At 50.1% G+C, this 21,635-nt stretch overlaps 9 protein-coding genes across 9 annotated transcripts; 1 reads left to right on the forward strand and 8 right to left on the reverse strand.

The window, feature by feature from the left end:
- Positions 1-282: 282 nt before the first annotated feature.
- Positions 283-627, reverse strand: PMZ80_008726 (uncharacterized protein; the record flags this gene model as incomplete). Its single annotated transcript, XM_064877125.1, has 1 exon — positions 283-627. The coding sequence occupies one exon, from the start codon at positions 625-627 to the stop codon at positions 283-285; it is 345 nt and encodes a 114-aa protein (XP_064727512.1).
- Positions 628-1,349: 722 nt separating this feature from the next.
- On the forward strand, positions 1,350-2,783 carry RAD18 (E3 ubiquitin-protein ligase rad18; the record flags this gene model as incomplete). Its single annotated transcript, XM_064877126.1, has 1 exon — positions 1,350-2,783. The coding sequence occupies one exon, from the start codon at positions 1,350-1,352 to the stop codon at positions 2,781-2,783; it is 1,434 nt and encodes a 477-aa protein (XP_064727513.1).
- Positions 2,784-3,841: 1,058 nt separating this feature from the next.
- PMZ80_008728 (uncharacterized protein) lies at positions 3,842-5,307 on the reverse strand (the record flags this gene model as incomplete). Its single annotated transcript, XM_064877127.1, has 2 exons — positions 3,842-5,204; positions 5,255-5,307. The coding sequence occupies 2 exons, from the start codon at positions 5,305-5,307 to the stop codon at positions 3,842-3,844; spliced, it is 1,416 nt and encodes a 471-aa protein (XP_064727514.1).
- Positions 5,308-8,896: 3,589 nt separating this feature from the next.
- Positions 8,897-9,831, reverse strand: PMZ80_008729 (uncharacterized protein; the record flags this gene model as incomplete). Its single annotated transcript, XM_064877128.1, has 2 exons — positions 8,897-9,250; positions 9,310-9,831. The coding sequence occupies 2 exons, from the start codon at positions 9,829-9,831 to the stop codon at positions 8,897-8,899; spliced, it is 876 nt and encodes a 291-aa protein (XP_064727515.1).
- Positions 9,832-10,577: 746 nt separating this feature from the next.
- PMZ80_008730 (uncharacterized protein) lies at positions 10,578-11,435 on the reverse strand (the record flags this gene model as incomplete). Its single annotated transcript, XM_064877129.1, has 4 exons — positions 10,578-10,695; positions 10,743-10,820; positions 10,932-11,150; positions 11,200-11,435. 4 exons carry the CDS (start codon positions 11,433-11,435, stop codon positions 10,578-10,580), a joined length of 651 nt encoding a protein of 216 aa, XP_064727516.1.
- Positions 11,436-12,916: 1,481 nt separating this feature from the next.
- PMZ80_008731 (uncharacterized protein) lies at positions 12,917-14,171 on the reverse strand (the record flags this gene model as incomplete). Its single annotated transcript, XM_064877130.1, has 2 exons — positions 12,917-13,810; positions 13,860-14,171. 2 exons carry the CDS (start codon positions 14,169-14,171, stop codon positions 12,917-12,919), a joined length of 1,206 nt encoding a protein of 401 aa, XP_064727517.1.
- Positions 14,172-15,503: 1,332 nt separating this feature from the next.
- PMZ80_008732 (uncharacterized protein) lies at positions 15,504-16,572 on the reverse strand (the record flags this gene model as incomplete). The annotated part of the gene is made up of 4 exons (XM_064877131.1): positions 15,504-15,699; positions 15,747-15,824; positions 15,872-16,156; positions 16,202-16,572. 4 exons carry the CDS (start codon positions 16,570-16,572, stop codon positions 15,504-15,506), a joined length of 930 nt encoding a protein of 309 aa, XP_064727518.1.
- Positions 16,573-16,859: 287 nt separating this feature from the next.
- PMZ80_008733 (uncharacterized protein) lies at positions 16,860-17,932 on the reverse strand (the record flags this gene model as incomplete). The annotated part of the gene is made up of 4 exons (XM_064877132.1): positions 16,860-17,022; positions 17,076-17,153; positions 17,201-17,479; positions 17,532-17,932. 4 exons carry the CDS (start codon positions 17,930-17,932, stop codon positions 16,860-16,862), a joined length of 921 nt encoding a protein of 306 aa, XP_064727519.1.
- Positions 17,933-18,193: 261 nt separating this feature from the next.
- On the reverse strand, positions 18,194-19,135 carry PMZ80_008734 (uncharacterized protein; the record flags this gene model as incomplete). The annotated part of the gene is made up of 4 exons (XM_064877133.1): positions 18,194-18,401; positions 18,449-18,526; positions 18,574-18,844; positions 18,970-19,135. The coding sequence occupies 4 exons, from the start codon at positions 19,133-19,135 to the stop codon at positions 18,194-18,196; spliced, it is 723 nt and encodes a 240-aa protein (XP_064727520.1).
- Between the last annotated feature and the right edge of the window lie 2,500 nt (positions 19,136-21,635).

The following is a 21,635-nucleotide window of genomic DNA, read 5'->3' on the forward strand; positions in this document are numbered from 1 at the left end:
CCCCGCAAATTGGGCTTGTGCCTATTGGCTAGCAAGCGAGATCTCGCTTGTTGGCAAATCAAATTGTGGCATTTAGCCAGAGCATATCTGCTAGTCGTGGACACTGGTGTCCGCCTTGCAACCCCAGGATAAGCGCCCTATCAATGCGTGCCTTAATTAGCAGGAGCCCTTGATCCTGGCGGTGTATTAGCAGCTGAATTTTCTTGGCAACTTGCTCATGATATGTAGGTATGCTTGCCTTCTACCATCAAAGTATTCTGTCGCTGTCCTCCCTTCTGTACCTTATTCCAGGCCCATCTCCTCCAACACCTCTTCCAGCTTCGCAGTGGTTATGGCGATGTACCCAAGCAAGAATTGCATCTTCTCAGTGGTCATCTGGTTTCGGACGATAAGGTCAACTGGATTCTGGTCTTTCGGAAAGGTGTTTCGATAAGCATCTAGGGTATCATGAGGGATTTTATCCACGGCGGCCTGCATCAAGGTTCTGAAGAAAGAAAGGCCATATTTCTCAGAGACGGCTGTCTCCCTCCGCGTGGCAGCTGCCTGCTGACGAAGCATGTTCAAGCTGGTCGGAGAGAGGGTCGCCAGATCAGGCTGTTCGTGGTCTCTACCGCAAATGTTGCACATGGTGAGTGTTATGAATGATGAGACTTTTGACAGAGATGTGTGTAGACAAGAAGAGAGATTTAGCGAAGGTTAATATGTAAGTTCGTTGATATACTCGTGTCTGCAAACCGCATCCACGACATAATCATGGTAGTGACACTCAGACTGCACTTCAGGTAGTGGACACGAAGAGGCCGGCTAACACATTGAGGGGTGAAAGAGATAATGTACAGATCCTGTTCAAGATTCACTGTACGCACTTTGCAGTCAAAGAATCCCAATACGTGCCTAAGTGCATCCACACATATAAACGCTATCTCAGGCCTTCAATAATCAATGCTACAGGCGTCCAGATTGGGAGTTTCCTTCCTGTATACACGATGAGATGTTCTCAGATGCTCGGCTGTCTTGAGCGGCGACGTCCACGACCGTGGTCGCAGATATAGTCACTAGACATGATATGCCGTAGAAATCAAGGATCTTTCGACGGCGTAGGTAGTCTCTCCTCCGTATGCTCCGTAGTATGCCGAACATGTCTTCGGAGATGGCTCGAACAACGGCAAGACTGTGGTAGAAGGAGAACTCCTGCTAAAAGCGCGCTAGCAAAACAATTTACGCGTTCGTTCTTTCTTCGCGCGGTGACGTCTATTCCTGCCGCATTGGGATTCTCTCATCAAGCAACTTGAAATACCCAAGGAACAGCGGCACGCCGCAGGGCTCGTTCACAATCGTCAGCAACAAGCATGTCAGGACTCGACGAGGTGGCCGACAGCACAGATTGGCTCAATACGCCTCTATCTGGGCTTGCACCGCTCGAATCTGGCCTTCGCTGCCAGGTCTGCAAGGACTTCTTCACAACACCGATGATCACGAGCTGTTCACATACATTCTGCAGCCTCTGCATACGGAGATACCTGTCGCAGGAAGGAAAATGTCCGGCATGTCGAGAGCCGGACCAGGAAATGAAATTGCGCCGGAACTGGACTGTGGAAGAACTAGTGGCGCATTTCACGCAGTCGCGAGAAGCAATCTTAGCATATGCGCGGGAACCTCCTGCGCAGCAGGAGAGCCATGAGTCTGAACGACCGAAGAAGAGGCGGAAGATTGAGCCCACATCTAACGGCACCGGGAGGAGTACGAGGAGTCAGAGCCGGAAACAAGCAGCTTCGGCAAGCCAGGAGCCGACATCAACACAGGAAGAGGTGGCAGACAGCGAAGAGGAGGGCAGTGTACACCAAGATGAGCGAGTGGCATCCAAGCAATCGCAGAAGCAAAGCCCTGCTGTCAATAGCGACCCACACGATGGCCTCGTCGCATGTCCCTCCTGCCACAGGCGTCTGAAAGAGACTGTGATAAATACACATCTAGACCGCTGCTTAGCCGGATTACCGACGAGTCCTGAGCCCCCTTCTACAGCACAAGTACAGCCAGCTTCAAATGGTACAGCATCGCTTGCGTTCGCACAAAGAACGAAGAGCCCTACAGTAGTCGCCCAGAAGGACCGGCTACCCTCGATCAATTATGCCCTGTACACAGAGGCTTCGCTACGCAAAAAGCTGAAAGAACTCGGTATACCGAACCATGGCAACAAAGAACTGATGCGGAAACGGCACATAGAGTGGATGAACTTGTGGAACGCGAATTGTGATTCCTCCAGGCCAAAGCCGAAACGTGATTTGTTAAGGGAGTTGGATACGTGGGAGAGGACGCTAGGCAGACAGATTGAGCGGAACACGACGACTAGCTCCGGTGTTATGGTCAAAGACTTTGATAGGGATGGTTGGGTGAAGACGCAGAAAGGGGAATTTGATGATCTTATCAAGAAGGCGAGAGAGAAGAGGAAAGCTGCAACCGCATCCGAGGACACGATCGACGAGGAGGACACGAAGATGACGGACGGCACTGTTGGCGATGCTAGTGATATAGCAACGCAACCGCATCCGCCCACGCAGCAAGAAGCTGGATCTGACGAGGGTCGGACCGCGGCTACTACCAGCATCAACGGCGAGCCTCCACCGCATGAGGAAGTTGCCTTTTTTCCACCCGCAGAGGAAGCACCTGGCACACCTCAAAAGACAGAGCTTCCGATTGACCTAACTTCGAGTCCTGCTGCAGGAATGCAGGAGCATGATTCTCAGCGGACGCCTGGGAAGCAGAGGTCAAAATTCTTTGTATAGTTTTAATGTAAGCATGTTGTTCAGCCCCTACTTGACTTACTCCTGGCTGTTACCATACCAAATGTACAATGTGACACTTGATCCGCTGCATGGTTCGGAGCGAAAGGAAAGGGGATGGCCACATCGTTCCTCGTCATCCATGTCATAGATATCTCGGATTCGCATGTAGTTGTATGCTCAGAGCCTGCCGGGCGACGCCCCAGCCGACCACTGAGCATCAGTCTACCGCGCTTCTGATACAGCTTCGAAACTTCGTGTCGCCCCCGTTTGTCGCCTGGACGGCTAGAAGGAGCTGGCGTGAACGCTGCTTTGTTCCTGATTATGTTATATGATCTCCACATTTACTGTAGGTGCGATACTCCGCACGTTGATTGATCGAAACTGAGCCTCAACAGGCTAAGCTGTTTGAAGTTAGGAACTCGAAGCTACAGAATTGGACTGCCTGCCCGGTAGCGATGTGCTAGTAGGGAAACGACTCTACCTTTGCGAGGATGTGTGCATGTAATACATGACATTGGAGTGGACATGAACCATGCATGTATATGTCTCGAACAAGACAAGGAGTACTCCGATCTGCCAGCATCACATACTACCGTGTACGGCTTATGTGGTATTCCATGCTGAGTGAATAAGGACTAACTCCCGCCCGTGATAGACCGATTAGGAAAGTGCATCAGAACAAGGCAAATCGCAGCTTGTCAGGCGGCCGAATCGCAGGTTGGAACCTGGTCGATTATGTTTCTCCACACGAGGCGGGCCTCAACCGGGAGTCAGACTCTTGCTTAGCCGCACGGTGCTGGCCCGTGTGCATTTCACCGAGCGGTTACCCGCCGGTATGGTTGTAACGCAGGACATGGTGACGGGGAGGGCGGTGTAAGACTCCAGCTAGTGCTGTCCACTGCAATCGCACCTGCCACATCGGTCGAGGGCAATGGGGGCCACGAACCCAAATTGATCTGACACGTGCGTAGCGCCTTCAGCAGAGCCTCCATCGCTTGCTTGAAGGAGGGAACGTGTGTGTGCGTCTCGAAATAGCCGATCTGATCATTGGGGTACTGCTACGCCGGAAGCTGTAACTCTTCCTTGCGCTGGGCCTCGTGGTCTCGCTCCCCATCAGCAAGATGCATCTCGTCAAGCTTCTGCGAGCTGCTCGACAACTCGTCCTCCAATACATCCACCCCGGACTTCGCATCCGCTCTTTCTGCAGATCTCGCCCGAGCTGCCTTCTCGGCCTTCTCCAGCTCAGCCAGCCGAGCCTGGGTCTCCCTCGCTTGGATTTCGTCCTTCTTAGCCTGTTCTTCTTTCTCCAGCGCCTCAAACTCGTCGTCGACTTCGGCTTCATCAAGGACTGCCTTCCCATCAAGTGGCTCCGAGATGACTTGGCCAACTTCGTCCACCTCTCCCATCTGTGTACGCAGGTCATCCATTATCTCGTCGACCTTCTCAGCACCACCCATGCGCTTGTTGAGTGATTTCAGCGTTGCCGCCGAAGACTGCATGACTTGCATCATCTGGACTTGATCCACAGCTTGTTCGATCTTAGCATATACTTCTTCGAGCTGATTGAGCGTATCAGTCCTTTGCTGGAGATTTCGTTCTGCCAGCTTCTTTGACCGTAAGGCTGAGAGGGCTGCATGTTTGTTCTTCGATTGTACGGCTGCTTGAGCTGTGGCCTGCAGAGCTGTGATCTTGGATGTCAAGGATGAGACCTGAGATTCGAGCGAGGCGATCAAGGTCTTGATGGAAGCGATGGTCGAGTCTTCCTGTGTGATAGGTTCTGGGCTTTCTGAAGAGGGAGCCTTGAACTTGATTGTATGGGCATCATAAGTCAGTAGTTGCTTGTCCCGATTGAGGAAGCGTAGCAGGATTTCGATCTCGTTCGCAGTCAAAGACCCAATTTCGGTCTCTGATATCTGCTGTGCGAATGCGTCTCTTGACATTACTCTATCGGTAGGTGCTTGCCCGATTCTTGATTGTAGCTGTGTGGACAGTCGCTCGAGACCCTCGACAAGCACAAGCTGGCTCTGTCTTATTCCGCCCTCCAAGTCATACGAGCCCCTACTCAGAAGCCCTGCCTGGCGCAAAGTCCATCGTATGACTGCCCATGGACTCGGAATCCAGCTCTTTTGGTAGATACTGTGCTCGGCCGCATTGAAGTCTTTGACGTCTATGAATCTGCCATTTTGTACCGCACTGTCAAAGACGACACCCAATCCTGTGGGCCGGCCATATTGAGGACTTCTCAGTGCGTCCAGTAGTTGGGCAGATGTCTGTATAATGATCTTCTGTTCGGTAGGCAGTTGCGCGGCTAGGGACGCTCTTGTCAGCGCAGCCTGCCATGCCGATGCATTCGCCGCAAAGCCATCGGCGTTGGCTGCTTTCTGTTGTGCTAGGTCAGAATACAGTGAGGGCAGCCGGCTTCTATCAAACTGTTAGCCTCATGGGACATGCAAGATGAGTAGGAGGCGGACTTGCGGAACTCTGGCTCATGTTCGACAAGCCATTCCACGAGGTCTTTGGGCATGTTTGAATAGCCTGCACTTGGCAGAGAGAGGTCGATTGCTTGCAAAAGCCTCGCCTACTGGAACTTCCCAAGATACGTCAATCGCGACTGAGCACTGTCGGCCTCGCTCAGGCACCCAGACTGAACTATGCTCAATGGAGGGAACGAGCTTGGCAAACTCTAAATGAGATCGGTGAGTGCTGTGGAGAATCCCCGGGGTTGTCGAGGTTGTCAATCTGTTTTCACTAGCCAGCACCTCACATGCCAGCCGTCGTCGCTGATTGATGATAGGTAGCCAGACAAGTCGTACGCATTGTCATTGGCAATGCGTACCTTGTCTGGTAGAACCCTAGATCTCATGCGGTGGAGCATGGCCGGCCTTCCAAAAGGCACGACCTTGGTTGAATTCAATCTTGGCCCTGCTCGCGTCGAGCGGCCTCTCCCATGGAAAGCTAATGTCGCCATGAAGACAGAGATTTCTTATGGACCATAGGCCAGAAGTAGTGGTGAAATGAACTACTTGACCGGTTGTGAACCCACAACAGCTACAAACCTTATGTTGTCAGCCAGTGTCTTGTGGGTGAGTGGCGCTGGGTTTGAGCTACAGTACTACGTCAAAAGTCTGAAGAAAAGCGTCGTTTCAGGGCAAAAGTAGCACTTTTCGTAGGCGCACTAACTTTTTAATTTAGGTACTAACTAGTAATACATAGGGAGTAGACTTATAGAGCTTTAGTATTCCTACCTTTTTATAGTAGATATATATATATATAGAACTACTTAAAAAGTCTAGTTAAGATAATAAAGTTTACCTATCTCGAATTCTATAGGTCGACCCCTCTTAGATGATCTAATATAAAAACTCTAACTAGCTAGACTTAGGAATAAGTAGTAGCTCTTAAGGTATATTGTTATGGCGTGGCCATACATTGGCATGGCATTATATCGGTCACCTAACGGCCTGAATAGGACGCGCCTGCCGCGGGGATGGTGATTCGCCGTAGTACTCGGTACTTTTCCGGCGAATTACTCCTCTCTAGATAGTCATACAACCAACTTCAACCCATTGCCCTGTTTGCCTGTTTTCCAGTCCTTTCCCAGCTAATAAGCATAATATATATTAAGTAATTTAGTTAAAAGTCTACTCGCTTTAGGTATAAAATTAAGCTTAAAGTAGAAAATTTAGATCTTAAGATTTTAGGCCTTTATTAGGTTTATTATAGATACTATTAGAGTATTCTAAGTACGCTATTTAGTATTACTTTACTTAAAAAATTAATGTAGTAAGAAATAATAATAGGCTACCTATTAGCTAAAGTTTTTATCGCTATTTCTAAGAAATACGTAAATCTAAGATATTATACTTATCTTTAAGACTAATACTAATATAATAAATTATACAATACATGCTGTATAGTATTATAGATATATACAGGTAAGAGAGCTATATAGTGAATACAGCGTATAGAAATCCCACTTTTGTACCTAAAAAGATGCGACTTCTTCAGACTTATGACAGTCACTGTAATGCCTTCAGTCCTATACAATACCCTGTTCGAGAGATTCTTAGACAGTCGTAGGGTCACCGGTCTACTTTAGACGTACGCCAGAACGCCGGACTTCATTGGGGCGGAGACACCTTGACCCTCTGTTTTCGCCATTTCACGGGGATGCTCTAACCCGAACATAGCTGTTAGGCTCTGCAATTCTCCAGTCCATTCTCCTAACACGGTAACAGTGCGTATGCCGTCGATCGCAAGCTAATGTGGCCGTAGTTTTATTTCGACCGTCTCCCGATATTACATGGAATGAGTTGGGGGCCGAGACGGGTCCACGTTCAAGTGTCTTCCTATGGCTAAGCATGATATAAGGGATGTCTATCCCGTCTGGGCAGTCCATAGAAGTATTGTTGATCCCTGGGATGGCACGTTGCAATACTAACTCGGTAGGGCAACCTCTGTTCATCGTCGACCGTGACTGGCTCAGACAAGGCTCGAAGGCGCGGAAGTCTTGGACGGGCAATGTCCGAAACCATTCTCTCTATGGCCTGCCAATCCAAATCACTAAATACGATGTGCCCGAAAAGGTTAGCAAACGCAAGTCGAAGGCTAGGCTCAAGAGGACACGCCCGGAACGACCTGATGAAGCTAGTGGCAGCGAAATGCATACCGGACACGAGCGACCTCCCAGCCATGCGTTTCATTCCAAACAGTATCTACAGGATGAACATGCGCTAAGATGGCACGGACAACAACCTGCAGAAACATACAACCAAATTGACGGCATTTTGGGTATGCCTTCAGTTACGCCATGGTCCTTGAGCCCGGCGTTGCAACCTTCGCTATGCTCTATGTTACCAGGCCTTGAAAGCATCAAAGGCTTAGAGCACTATCTGCATTATTGTGAGTGCCGGGAGCTCGAGCTTGCATGCATCACTCTAACAGTTCCGAGATCTCGATGTCATCGCTACAACATACTATCCCATCGAACGGAGATTCCGGCAAGAAGCGAATCTTCTGCGCTCCTCCTGGTTCTCTCTTGCTTTCGAGGACGATATGTGGCTACGAAACATTGTGATGTTCTCAGCGATACATTATGCCTTTTATCGGCAAGTGGAAACCCCACCAGTTGCGACTGCCTTGATGTGCTCTTTTCTTGCGCAGCTCAACCACCGTATCAGCGGACTTGACCTCTCTGATGGCACGATAGCGAGCGTAGCATGTCTGACGATCATCGAGCACATACACGGCAACGACAAGCTGTCCGAGGTCCACGCTGAAGGCCTCGCAACGATGGTACGTCTCCGAGGGGGGCTCCATGCTATTTCACGGATGCGAAGAGTGGAAGTAGCTCGAGCAGATATCGTTCGCAGCGTTGATAATATGGTGGTTCCACTGCTGCCGCGGATCGCAAAAGCCATTCCAGCATCGGTTCCGAGAATACCTGCTAGACCTACAGGTTTTGACGAGATGATAAATGATATGTCCCGAACCCGCATATGCACAGACTTGATCAAGGCATCATCAACTTTGGGTTCAATCTGTCAGAGCCTGGAGGACGCCTTGGGGGGTGACTCTGTCCTGGACACGACCGACTTCTATGAGGCAGTCTTATGTCTTATTCACGATCTTCTCTCCTTGGACCCAAGGTCACCCCTCGATGAGGTGCTCAGAATCTGCCTTCTCAATTTTACACAGCCACTACTCGGTATTCTAAATTTCACACAGCCACTGTTTCGGTACTGCGTGTTTGCAGGACGCAGCTGCCGCGTACGTTCCGCAAAGCTCAGACTGGCCTTAGATCAAATAGCTGATACACCGATTAACGATGATCTACGCCTCTGGATTACGTTCAACGGCTACGTGGCATCTTTCTATACGATACACCGGTCATGGTACAGACCACGACTTCTTGCCCTTTTCGGTAAGAGAAGTATTCCAACGAGTGGAGCATGGGATCGGGTCAAAGCACACCTACGAAGGTTCTTATGGACAGACTCCATATTCGAAACAAACATCAAGCAGTTCTATGACACCCTCGAGCAAGACGACCCTTCAACGCAAGGCCCATGCCATGCTTGCGGCTCCCTTCACGCCTTCGTTTCGACCCTATACTAGGCGTCGCTGTCCAGAAACTCATTGACCTCGCCCGCGAATGACTCGGCATACTGCCAGATAAACCCGTGACCAGCGTTCGGAAAGAGTCTCAAATGGGCGCCCTTGACCTTGGTGAACAGCTCCCAACTCCGGCTCGTCGGAATAAGCAGATCGTCATCGCCATTCGCCACAAACACAGGCATGGTCAACTCATTCGACCCGGTATACCACTTCAAGAACTCCGGGTCCTCCGATTGTTCCTGATCAAGGATAGTAGCCAAGATCTGATTCGTTGCACCACCATCCTTATCAAGCAAATCCAGTATCAGGGGTTCACCGTCAACATCTCTCTCCTGGATCCGCCCCCGGATCTCTCAAAATGCTCTTCTCCCTCCTTGGTGTGCGGGAAGAACGAAAAGCGAATACTCACCCTCCCCTCCTCCAGCGTCACAGAACTCCTCAGCTTCTCGATCGGCTCAGCCGGCGGCTCATCCTTCAAAAAGTCAACCCCCCCTTCTTTGACAGATCGGTGGACAATCGGAGCGGCTGCCCTCGACCCAGCAACGACCAGTTTTCTGACCATATCGGGCACAGTCAGCGCAACGTACTGCACTGCTATTCCTCCCATCGAGAAGCCCAGGAGGTCGAATTTCTCAACGGCGAGAGCACCCACGAGAGTAATCAGATCATTGGCCCAGCCTTGGTAGGTATCGGGCACTGCGCCGGATGAGCGCCCTACACCAGCGTTATCGAAGATGATGACTTCGCGCTTAGCGGCTAGGGCGTTGATGAAGAGGGGATCCCAGAGGTCCATGTTTGCGCGAAAGTGGATGTGGAGCACTAGTGGGACATTGGTAATGGGTGAGGACGCGCCGAGGCGGCGGTAGGCGAACCTGATGCCAATGGCGGCGTCGATGTATTGCGTGAGTGTTGTTTGGAGTGTGGCGGACATGATGAGATCGTGGGTTATGGTATTTCCGATTCCTTGATGGAAATATATGATGTTTGGTTGGAGAGTATCGTTGGCACACGCTGCTTGGCCCTTCATATACTTAGGGAGCAATAGGGCATCTCGCCATGGTCAGTGAAACCACAGAGATACTACCGTTATCTCCGTCCTCATTCCAAATCATCGTTGCTCTTCTTGTGTGTCTCTATAATCGAGTACAATCTCCCACAGCCCGTTGAGATGGTTATAGCGTTTTTATAGCGCTGCTTCAATACTGTGGTGCGCTTACTGAAGCAATAGATCAACCTCGGCCTAATAAGGCCATCCGCCATATACGTTGCTGATTATGTAACATTGTGGGCAAAGATCATCTAGCCTATCATTTGTAGAGAGCCTTGGTTCATGCCATTTTTGATTCTTGGACGATCCCTGAGAATTGTATCACTAATGCTTGGGCCTAGCAGTGTTTATTATGCCCTCACGTGTGGGCACACTTCCAGAGTGATCGAGAGTTGAATATCCGGTTGCTGCGATGGTGAAACGCTGCGACCTGTCAGTAGCCTTGGTGACAGTGAAACGTTTGCACTCGATTGCCACAGGCTTGCACCACCACAATGTTCATCTGCAAATGGAAGAGTCGTCAATTACCCAAAAGGTCTACCTAACCACTTCTAACGCCACTGCCCGTGCTCTCGTATGGAATTCCTTAGTAGTGTCTCTGAGCTTGCGTCATTCAAGCATGCGGAAAGTCAACGACCCAGCCATCGTAAAAAGCCCCATTTGTAGAACTCCATCTCCTCAGTGAAGACTAGATCGCATGGCTCGCTGTACGAGCATGCACCTTCCAGCGCATTGTAGCTGATATAGCTGGTAAATGTTACCATGCAATCCCAGAAGAGTTGAATGAGACCCACCATTTCTTGTCGACCTTATCCCAGCGCAGATTCTCGATACCGCTGTTCCAGGGGTCGATTCCAGCGTCCCAGACAGTTCTAAGGTTTGTTTAGTGATGAGTCTTTTCGTGCTGGCAATCACTCACATTAGCGCGTGCTTGAAAGACACCCGCACCACTTCTCGCTCTGCCTCCGACAATGCGTATGTACGCTTTGAGAGACAAAGTAGAGCCCGGCAATCTTTTCATGATCGTGAAGACCACAAAGCCGCCGGGAACCCATGTGTGTGCTGGCTGCTGCTTGTGTCTGTAAACGATCATGTGCGGCGCAGGGACTTCCTCCTTCTCTTTGACTTCTCGCAATCGGTTCAAAGCTGCAATCTCTCGCGTAATTTGCTGGGGGAGCCCCTCGAGCGCGTCGCCGCTTGTCCTGTAGATTGATTAGCACATAGCTCATGAATCAGATTTGTCGGACGCACTGCATATAGATTTTCATGATCTCTTGCTGGACAACCTTGCCATCTTCTATCCTCGCACACTGGTAAAGTGCCGTCGCCAACTTCCCGTCATCATTGAGGATAACTTCCCTCTCCGGTCCCAGTCGCTTGAATAGCTTCCAGATGTTACCGCTCGCGCCGAATGTGAAGGTGCAGTTTCGGCAGAACATGTGTATCCAGTCACCATTTATGCTCGCGGCTGCCATCTTCTGCTTCATTGTTGCTTTGGGTATGGTAACGAGTTTCTCTGGCGACGATGCTGCAGAAACTTTCCTCGACTCTGTTAGCGATGGAACACGAGAGGTGGGCAGCAACGTGTTCGAGGAAACATCTGATATTGAGACGTGGGGCACTCGCGACCTCGGCGAGATAGTTGAGGTGCTGTCTACCATCGTTAGTTTTTAACATTCCATGCGGATTCATTGAAGCTGTAGGATGGTGTGAGTAGTGCAGTAAATTCCGGTAACGGCAGATGGATCAGTTGGGTCAGCTTCGGTCTTAGGTATACAAGAGGTTCCGCAGCATACGATGCCCAACACTCAAGCGGAAAGTACCCTCTGTCGAGGACATTGGTAGTGTTCGTGATGTTCACTTGCACTTTCTAAGAATGTGCAATTCGCTGGTCAGTAAACTTCGAACACTCCGATCTTGATGATACTTCTTCCATAATCGACAAGGTTGAGATATTCAAGTCAAGAAAATATAACAACACCGTCCTCTCTGACAGTACAGCTGGCACACCTCTATAAGATACAGTGAATGAATATCTTGTCATAGTCATAGTGCAAAAGAAGAGCTGAATTCTAGACTCCGGACGGAAACCAAGCTGGCCGGATCGATTTTTAATGTTGGTCTCGGGAGCACCCCAGTACCTCATCAAATATGATCCCTCAAGCCACATCAACACCTAGATGGAGCGCGTTCGAACGTACCAAAGTCTGGCGTAATACTAGCCAGCGCTCGGGAGCACGCCAGTGCTCGTAAGTAAAGGTATCTGGTACTCCGGCAACGTTGATTTTCCGCCAGGAGTTAGAGTACACTGAAATCATCGTCACGCGCCAGCCGCGCCATCACGTGACGCTTTCCTCGGAGCCCGTCGAGACGCGTCTCGATTTCCTGTCGGGAGCCTGCGCGTTCTAGACGGCCTCACAGTTGTGCGGGATCACCATACTAACTCAGTATTCTGCAACAACACTGCAGGTTGGCACTGCGCTCCTTATGACTATACGGTGGTCGTGACGAAGTATCTGACAGCTTGCCGGATGGGCCACATGGATTTGAAGATACCTCGAGGCCAAACCGCTCCAAACATGCAGCACCTCAGGGTAATGTTTCGCCACCTCATCAGACAGAAGTTGCTGTGTCTATTAGAGCGCAAGGGAACTATGCCTGTTGTCCAAAGTGGACGTTAGTCCTGTCACCAATAATTCACTTCAAGGGGCCATTAGACACAACGAAGGATGACCGGAACATGCAAATACCGCTGCTGGGAAGTCTTCTTAGCGACAGTGCACCTTTGCTGACTTGGTGGTAACCACATAAGGCTTGGAGTGGAGCAGATGAAGTGGGTCGAGTAGGGTATTCATGCAGCCCACAAGCTGTGGTTCATGCTAATAGGACCAAGAAGAGATATTATAAGCTAAGGATTTAAATGACAATAAAACGTGGCATCTTTGTATCACGTACACCTCTCGTCTCCTCAACCAACCACCATTCCCATAGAGTTCACGCCTGCACCCGGAATCGCGAAAACTGACACCTGTCTAGCAGACTTGGGGCCTCCACTGACGTCGAAGGTCGTGATGCTAGCTGGGAATGTGCCATTACCGGCGCTGAGAGCCCACAGCTTTGTGCCAGCAACCGCAAAATCGGCCATTCCTTGGAAGGGATTTGGAGGATAATACTCGTCCAGAATTGTTCCGTCCTCTAGCGATACCTCGACCAAACGGTTGACCAGCACATCGGTCAGAAAACCAGTACCAGTAAATCGTGAGATCTTCGCCCAACAGGATGCTCTCTGATTCGTTACGTTGATAGTGGCGATAGGTTGACCGGCGAGGTTATCAAGATCCAGTATGAAGCCGCCCAGAGAAGCGTCCGAGGCGAATATCTTGTTGTCTGTGCCTGGAATGATGGTCACGCCGAACAACGCTCCACTTCCTGGTGGCGTTGCCTTCTCGGCGACAGTTGCAACCTTGCCCTCCTCGACAGCAAATTTGGCCATATACCCTGTGAACTCGGTACCGTTGCCTTTCACCGATGCCACCAGGGTACTGAGGTTGTCGCTGAAGAAGAGGTCCGCGAAACCAGGCGTTGGACCAGTAGCAGGGTTCATGGATTGGCCCACGTCCAATGTTCTCAGGTCATCAAACGCCGACAGACCATCCTCACTATAGGTTGCACACGCGATACCGGCTGGCGTGCCAGTGTTAGCAACACAGACGGTTTTCAGCTCCTCTGATGCTGCGAGGGTGTTGGGGAGGACGCCTTTTGAATCTTGGCCCTCGCCGATAAGCTCCAGCTTGGTGGGATCGATGTTGTTGATTCTAAACATTGATACGCTATTGGACCCAGCGTTGACGGCGAAGAGATGCTACCAGATCTGTTAATGCATGAAAAGGATGGAGGTATGGGGAACTTACTTCTCCTGCCCGGACGATAGAGTCTTGTGAAGCAAGGGCGTCTGGAAAGTTGGGTTGTCCGGTCACTGCATTGAGAAGGTTGGTTCCATTTCCATTTGTTGAATAAGATCGACCCTCGGACAAAGTTCCGTCAGATGCGATTGCCATTGCAACAATATTGTTCCCGGAGGGCTCGTTGCTCATGACATAGGCTGCTTTCGCTGAGACTGGGTGTCCCGGTGGATGAAACGGGTATGAATGCCATTCAGGATGCTTGGGCGAGGCGCTGACGCCGAGTACCAGAATATGGTGCAAGAGAAATCGCGGGAACATGGCTTCAGCTTATGTGTGTTAGTTCGAGGACGATACCTTCAATGGTAGATTTTTCCATCTCGAGACAGCAGTCGAGGTGATATATATGTCTGCCGCGTCACTCTAGGCTATGCCACGTACGCTGTGCCCGTCGTGAGTAGTAACAACGGACATTGCGACCTTCCGAGCCCCCAACGGGTAAGGTCATACGATTCAGGAGCCAAGCAGTACGTTGCACCCACTCCAAGACAGCAATAACGGATGTCGGTACCTCGCGATGGGAACGGCCACGCTGCGCCTCGTTTTGGTATCATTCCGATCGAAAACCCTTGTAATGTTGACAGAGTAACTTGGAAGGGCAGGCTGTCTGTTATTCGAAACACACCCGGGTTCACAGAGCCTCAGACACTAGTACGTATCAGGTAGACGCCGGATTCCATAATCATGATGACTCCACCGCGCTTACTTTAAGCTAGCTTCCCAAGAAGATATACATACGTACGTCCTAGCAGTAACCAAGATTTCAGGATCCGCGAGTGTCTAGTGTCAGTACCTAGTGTTTTCGCTATCCATGTGGTGACTTGATAGATCTAAGTGCCAGTCGTGATTCCGTACTCCTTTTTCCCCGAAATTTCCAGTAGCATGACAACCGTGCCTTTGGAGCATCGACATCCCCAAAAGAGGGACATGAACCGCCCGGTCCTTGGCATGCCTCGTTGACCGATCGGCCATAGGGATAGTAAAGACACAAGGCTATTTTCGTGCTGGATGAAAGCATGATCTCCCAGTATGGATATGGCCGGTCCATGGCAAGGCTACGCCCGCAGCACCACATACCACAGTCCACCCCATCATACAAGAGTGGATTTACAAACGATATTGGAATCTTCGTCCCACAGTAGTGATGATTGCATCGAAGACCAATCTTCCTTCAAGCCAGCCAAAATCGAGCTCTGGAGGACGCTAGGCAACGTCACGCGAGCTGCCTTGGGCTTCGGACTAAGTAGTTGTGCCGTCACACTCCTACCTGGTCAGGCCAGAACGACCAGCAGCCGATTTCAACACTCATCTGTCCGAGGCCGCCAGGTTCGAAGCGGGCTCCGGATATGGGCAGCTGTCGCTCGTGATCGAGATCGGTGACACTGATGAGGTATAGGCATGAACAACTTGACCATGAGATCGCCGTATTCTCATATAAGGTATCGACCAATCGTAACATCAAGGCAACATAGAGTGGGAAAAGAGGTCGTCCCCATCGCATTTGAGGCTATCACGTGAGGAAAGATTCCAGGAGCAATGGATTAGACTGTTATTGTTGCTCTTGTTTCAACATGGCTTCCACTTACCGTTGTATTAGCTTCTGGCAGCGACGATCTCTGGCTCTCCGTCCTCCGAGGACGTATCGGTCCATTCATCCTGCGAGCACGCATCCAGGCGCTCGTCGTACAAGGCTTTTGTGAAACCCCAAACATAGAATTGAACAGCGTCGACAAATCCACCACTGTTTGGATACTTTGAGCAATGAGCACCCTCCATGTCCACGATATAGCTGGCTCTGTTAACAGATCACATATCGCAGATGCGAGGTCCACTTACCATCGTTGCTCGTCCTCATGCCATAAGACATTGCGTAAACCTTCATCGGTGGGATACACCCCAGCTGACCAGATCTCCCTACAATCCTGTTAGCTATGCTGCCATGTATCAGTCGACGTACCCACATGAGAGACTTCTTGAAGGCTGCTCGAACTTTTGCCTGACGAGCTTCTGGCTGGTTATGGAACTCGTCTGGGTCGAATTGTGTTCCTGGAACCAAATCCATCACAAGTATCACACAGAAGCCTCCTGGTACCCACGACCACCATTGCTGTCTCTTTGTTGCAACACCAATAAGCGTGGGCGCTGGCACGTCTTGACCAGCTTGTCTGGCTTGCGATAATTGTCTCAAGGCTGCAATCTCTTGCACGACCCATGTAGGGCACTGTTGATGTTCGCTTCCGTGCGTTCTGTGACCAGTCAGCAGTGGCGTTTCTCTGGTGCGGACAACATACTGTAGATAGATCTTCGTCACAGCTTCTTTGCCTTCCTCTCCATCCTTGAGCTCGACACATTTATAAACAGCCCTGGCCAGTGAAGCATCTTCCCTGGGAGATGTATCGTCTCTTTCCTCGCAGATTGGGTCCAGATATCCCCATTGACTGCCATCATCAAGAGTGACTAGAGCGTTCTCATAGAAAAAGTCTACCCATGTATTGTTTTCCTGCGCTTGGTCTTGCATCATTTCGAGATCTGGGTACCCTTGAGGCGCAGAGTCGTCCTGGACTTCGACGTCATCTTTGGCCTCTGACGCCGCCAAGACTGATGTTTGCAGCTCGGACAAAGTGGTAGGGATGGATGAAGGATGGTGGTAAGCATCAGCCATCCTGCAAAGCTTGGTTACAGTGGAGTGGATGCGTGTATCAAACACGAGACCAGAGACGCTTCGGTGTGTTCGAGATGGTGCCCTCGGTTATGGTATTCTAACAAAGAGAATGTTGTAGGCGATGGAGGTATGGAATGCTACGACTTTGTGTTTGAGAGTCGGCATAATGACTAAGTTAGTAGTGTTAGTGAAATGATAATTTGGGCAGCCTTGACTACTCTTTTCATTGCAAACTGCTACTGGAATCCTTGCTTGCAACTCTTCGTAGTGCCACCATAGATCTGTGCTCAGCATACTCGCCCGTCATCCTGCTCTGTGAAAGCCCGCATAAATCTATCTCCTTGCCAACGCCACCCGACCAAATCCCACAGATCAAAATCGAAGTAGTCATCGAACGAAGCATCAAGTGGACATGTCTCCGATTTGGCGGCCTCGAAATCGACAATGTAACTGTAAAGCATTAGAATCACCTTCCAAATTGCTGGTCATGTCGCTGAACGTACCATTTGCTTCTACTGTCGTCCCACAACAGATTGTGAATACCATGATCATTTAGGTGCACGCCGGCTTGCCAGAGGGACCTGTTTTTCATTTAGCACGGTAACAGCAGGACATAGCCTTATCTTACTGAATGGTGCTCTTGAAGGAAGAGCGAACGAGATTGCGCTTCTCCATAGGCCAGCTGTAGAACGTCCTTGGATAGAGTTGCTCGCCGGGGCAGAAGCTCATGACGATAAAGGTGACATAGCCGTTGGGCACGAACGACCAAACCTGCTGTTGCTTTGTTTTTGCGGCGATAAGCTTCGGCGCACAGATCGTATTCTTCTTGTCTACTACCGCAACTCGCTTCAGGGCCGTGATCTCGTCTTCGATCCACTGCGGACAGTTCTCAGGCTCGCCGTCGGTCCTGCTCGAGTCAGTTTCTTGTGTGGCAGGTCTTGACTCGCGCGGCGGCCTACTGTAGATAGATCTTCATTACTGCCTTCTCGCACGTATCGTCACCAGTTCTTGTGCACTCAAATACACCTCGTGCGTACGACGACTTGCTGTAGTACTCGACCTGCTTCTCTTCACATATAGCTTTGCCAACCGCCCATTCGCTACCATATCCTTCGAAGGTCTCGCGATCTTCGCCATAGATCCAGCTTACCCAGCATCTGTCTCTGTCGGCGATATCTCTCATGTCCGTTTCAGAGAGCGGCTGCGAGTCGTCATCTGATGCATCGCCAGATCGCGGTTGATTTCGTTGTTCTGTTTCAATGGGTCGCTGACCTAACGAATCTGCGTAGAAAGAAGCTGCAGAAAGTGGTCGCGGCCGAAGTGTTTCGTACGGCAGATTGCTTTCGTCCTCCATCATCATGATTGATATATTGGCTAAAGAAAGACGAGAGAGGTGGCCGCAGTTGTGATGTTAGTCATAGTGCACAAGACCTAGGCTGGGGTTGACCAAGAATCAACAAAAGACCCATGCACAAATGTCACTGGTAAGGTCTTCACAATTTTCACTTCTCGAACCAACAATCTTGGCCGCTTCCGGTTCAAAAGTTGTCGTTGCCTGTTAGATGCTATGCAGCTTCTCGTGGTGCCGGTCTACTAGGTTATGCTTGAGCCGGGCAGACGCTCAATCGTCGCGCTCGGCGTGTTCCTCAGTGTTGTCTTCCCATGGCTCGCCCGGTCGCTCATTCTCCTCGCATAGAAAGGACTTGTACAGCCGATTGTCTCTCCACTGCCACCCAGCCAGGCCCCAAAGGTAATACTCGAGGAGATCGTTGAACTCGTCTTCGTAAGGAATATCATTCGGTTCCGAGGCTTCGAAATCGACAATGTAACTATAGTATATTAGAGCCCAAGCAGTGACTGAAAGCAGTATCCTTGCCATCTTTTACTCTTTTCGTCCCATAGAAGGTTTCGTATATTGCTATCGACAGGGTAGATACCAGCTCTCCATACTTGCCTGAACCACGATTAGTACGGGTTTGCGCGCTGTTTGCAGGCACTTACTGCAGCGTAGCCTTGAAGCTCTCTCGAATGACATCTCGTTCTTGAACAGGACGGCTGTAGAAGTTCTGCACGTCAAGCGGCTGACCAGGACAATATTGCATCAGAATCATGCACACAAAACCGTGCGGGACCCACGACCATGACTCCTGCCCCTCGCATTTAGCTGCTAGTAAGTGTGGCACATTGATCTGAGATTTGTGTTTGGCCTCTGCTAGTCTTTGTAATGCTGCAATTTCATCTTTGACCCAAAATGGCGTCCCTTCGGCATCGCCTCGTGTTCTTTAAGCACTAGTCAGCATCTGTAGTATACTTCGTATCTGATAACTCCCTGTAGGTATATCTTCATGATAGCAGTTTCTGTATTTCCATCGACAATTCGAGTACATCTGAATATACCTCTTGCATATGTAGAGTAATCGTCATACTCCTGTTCTTTGTCTTCACACACTGGTTCCCCTATGATCCATTCATCACCTTCATCTTCGAAAATCTCGATGTTATTGCTATAAATGAGACTGACCCAAGATCGATTAGGGGCAGCAAATTGTCTCTTCGCCGACATCGAAACCGACTGCCGCGCTGTGTCATCTTTGTCTTGACCCGAGGAAGGCTTGTCATGCTGTACTTCTTCGTCGGCGCAAGTGGCAGATGTGTCAGAAAGTGATCGTTCCTCAGACTCGACCGAGGATGAGCGCGTCCTCAGGTTCGCAGCACTCAACTTCGAAGTTAGTGTCTCCATTGGTGTGGAAAGGCAGAAGGGAAGAGCTGCAGAAGTCAGCATCCTCGAACAATAGAATAGCACGATGGCTTAGACGCTGTATGAAAGGGATCACGGGTGTGTCAGACACGATGGCAAAGTGCAAGTAAAAAGTGACAACATGACTCTCGTTGTTATCGTCTGAGCTTCGTACAAGTGTGTCTAGCTCTCAGTGGCATCTTTGCTGCATGACACTCTCCAGGTGTAGTGAGTAGAAATGCTCAAGCTTTAGGAGATGAAGTCAGAGAATTGGCAAGAGAAAGAAAGCGACGCGTCTTAGCGCGTAAAGGCATCCCCACTGAGTCACGTGCCGAGACACGTACCGAAAATTCAAGACTCGTGTTTTGGAGAGTTTAGTGGAACCAGGTGCTTACACTGGCAGGGTAGTAGTAGGAACGTAATATTCAAAAAGTGGTGAAAACAAGTCGGCCGTTACCCGACAGATCTGTTATGACGCGGGAATTCTTCAGGGGGTCCGCCCGAGGATACGACCCAGAGCGGGCAAGATTCAGGTGCTGTCTGCTTAGATCGTCGCCTGAAATCCTGCTACATATGCTCTAAGCATCATCGTGTTTCTAGCTGAAATTCGACAGTAAGCATGACCCACTTTTTTCCACTTCTTTTTGAATATTACGTTCCCATCCTGTACGTTGACTTTCCAACTTTAAGTACGTGCAAAACCCTTCGCTCTGCGAGACGTGTGACCGTGAGTCTCCCGATGTGATGAGGGCGGGGTCTAAGCGGGATATTTCAGGGTTACAAGCAAGTCTCAAGACGAAACACTCACGGCGCTATAATACAATAGATGTAAGTACTTTGAGCGACTCAGCGTGACGATACGATGTATACTGGCTATGATCAGAGTTGCTAACTTAGTTTAGTTCTTTTCCTGCACTTCAATTCGGCCTTGTGCTTTGTCGTCCTGCATACCCCTCTGATACTCCTTGTCAGCTTCGACTTTACCATCGATCGTCCGACCTGCGCCAAAGTCCCAGGGCTCGTATTCACCAACACCAGGAACTGGCGACAATTTGCAGATGATCGTATAGATGATAAATCCGCCACAAAATCCTACATCATTTCCTCATCAGCAACTGTACTATACAATGCCATCAATACACGAAGGGAGTACTTACCGATCAAGAACGATATCTGGAAAATGCGAGTCCAAGACTGATTGGCAGGCTGCCCTCGAATGGCGCCGACGAAGCCAGCTAGGCAAAGAGTCAGCACGTTCTCGCCTCTGTTTCCGGATAATAGCTTACGCAACGACATCCATATGAGCAATAGCCACGTCAAGAACGATCTCCAATGAAAGCCGAACTGGAACCAGTAAATCGAAGACTTCTTACCAATGTACAGATCCGGAACCTTGTACACCATTTTTCGAACCAGAAAGTAGTCGGCGATGTAGATGCCAATGAGGGGTGAGATGAAGATTCCAAGCGATCCGATCACGGTGATGAACGTGCCGGGATTGTTGACCATATTCCAGGGACAGATAGCAATCGCGATTATGGCGAGGAGGAAGCTGCCCCGACGAGCATTGAGATATTCGGGGAGAATGGACGCCAGATCCATACCTGTTGCGATTGCATTTGACGAGTAGTTGATCGCCACCTGGCTCAAAAACCATCCCAGACCTGCGAAGAATGTACCTGCCCGCGTCGTCGCGCTGTAATCCGTTGTCTGGATGTGTCCCAGCAATGTCATCGGCTGCCAGAGGATCTCTCCGTACAATGCGCGACAGGCGCTGGTGACGAGAATTCCAAAAATGGCCGAAACTGCCACCACCAGCGGACAGGCTATCCAGATACCGAGCCTCGCCGCACGCGGAGTCTTGCGGTACCGAGTCCAGTCAGAATGACGGATGCTGACGCCCGTATAGGTAGTGCACATGGTGCAGATTCCTTGAAAGAAGCGGAAAACGGTGTCGCTACGGGTAACTTGCATGAGCCTGACATACTCGTCGAGGTTGGTGGGGCTGATCTTACCTAGTGCTCAACTCTTGTGTAGGAGTGATTAAACTCCCACCTCCACCACTAGCAGCCATCGCCCATATAAACATGCCGACAATGGTGCACAATACACCAATGAAACTCACCAGGAAGAACTTCTGCATTTTGTACGGCTTGACCCACAGCAGTGGGACGAAGACGCAGAAGTATATCACCGTACCGATGAAGTCCTTGGTCGTGATGTTGGAGCTCTCTGGAAAAGAATTTTTCATTCTGTGGAATGTGGGAAAGATTGCTGACAGCATCACCCGCATCGCAATGCCACCCCAGTATGCCTGAATGCCGCT

Source organism: Knufia obscura (genome assembly GCF_036327395.1).
Source record: "Knufia obscura strain CCFEE 5817 isolate CBS 148926 chromosome Unknown scaffold_11, whole genome shotgun sequence".
NCBI lineage: Eukaryota > Fungi > Ascomycota > Eurotiomycetes > Chaetothyriales > Trichomeriaceae > Knufia > Knufia obscura.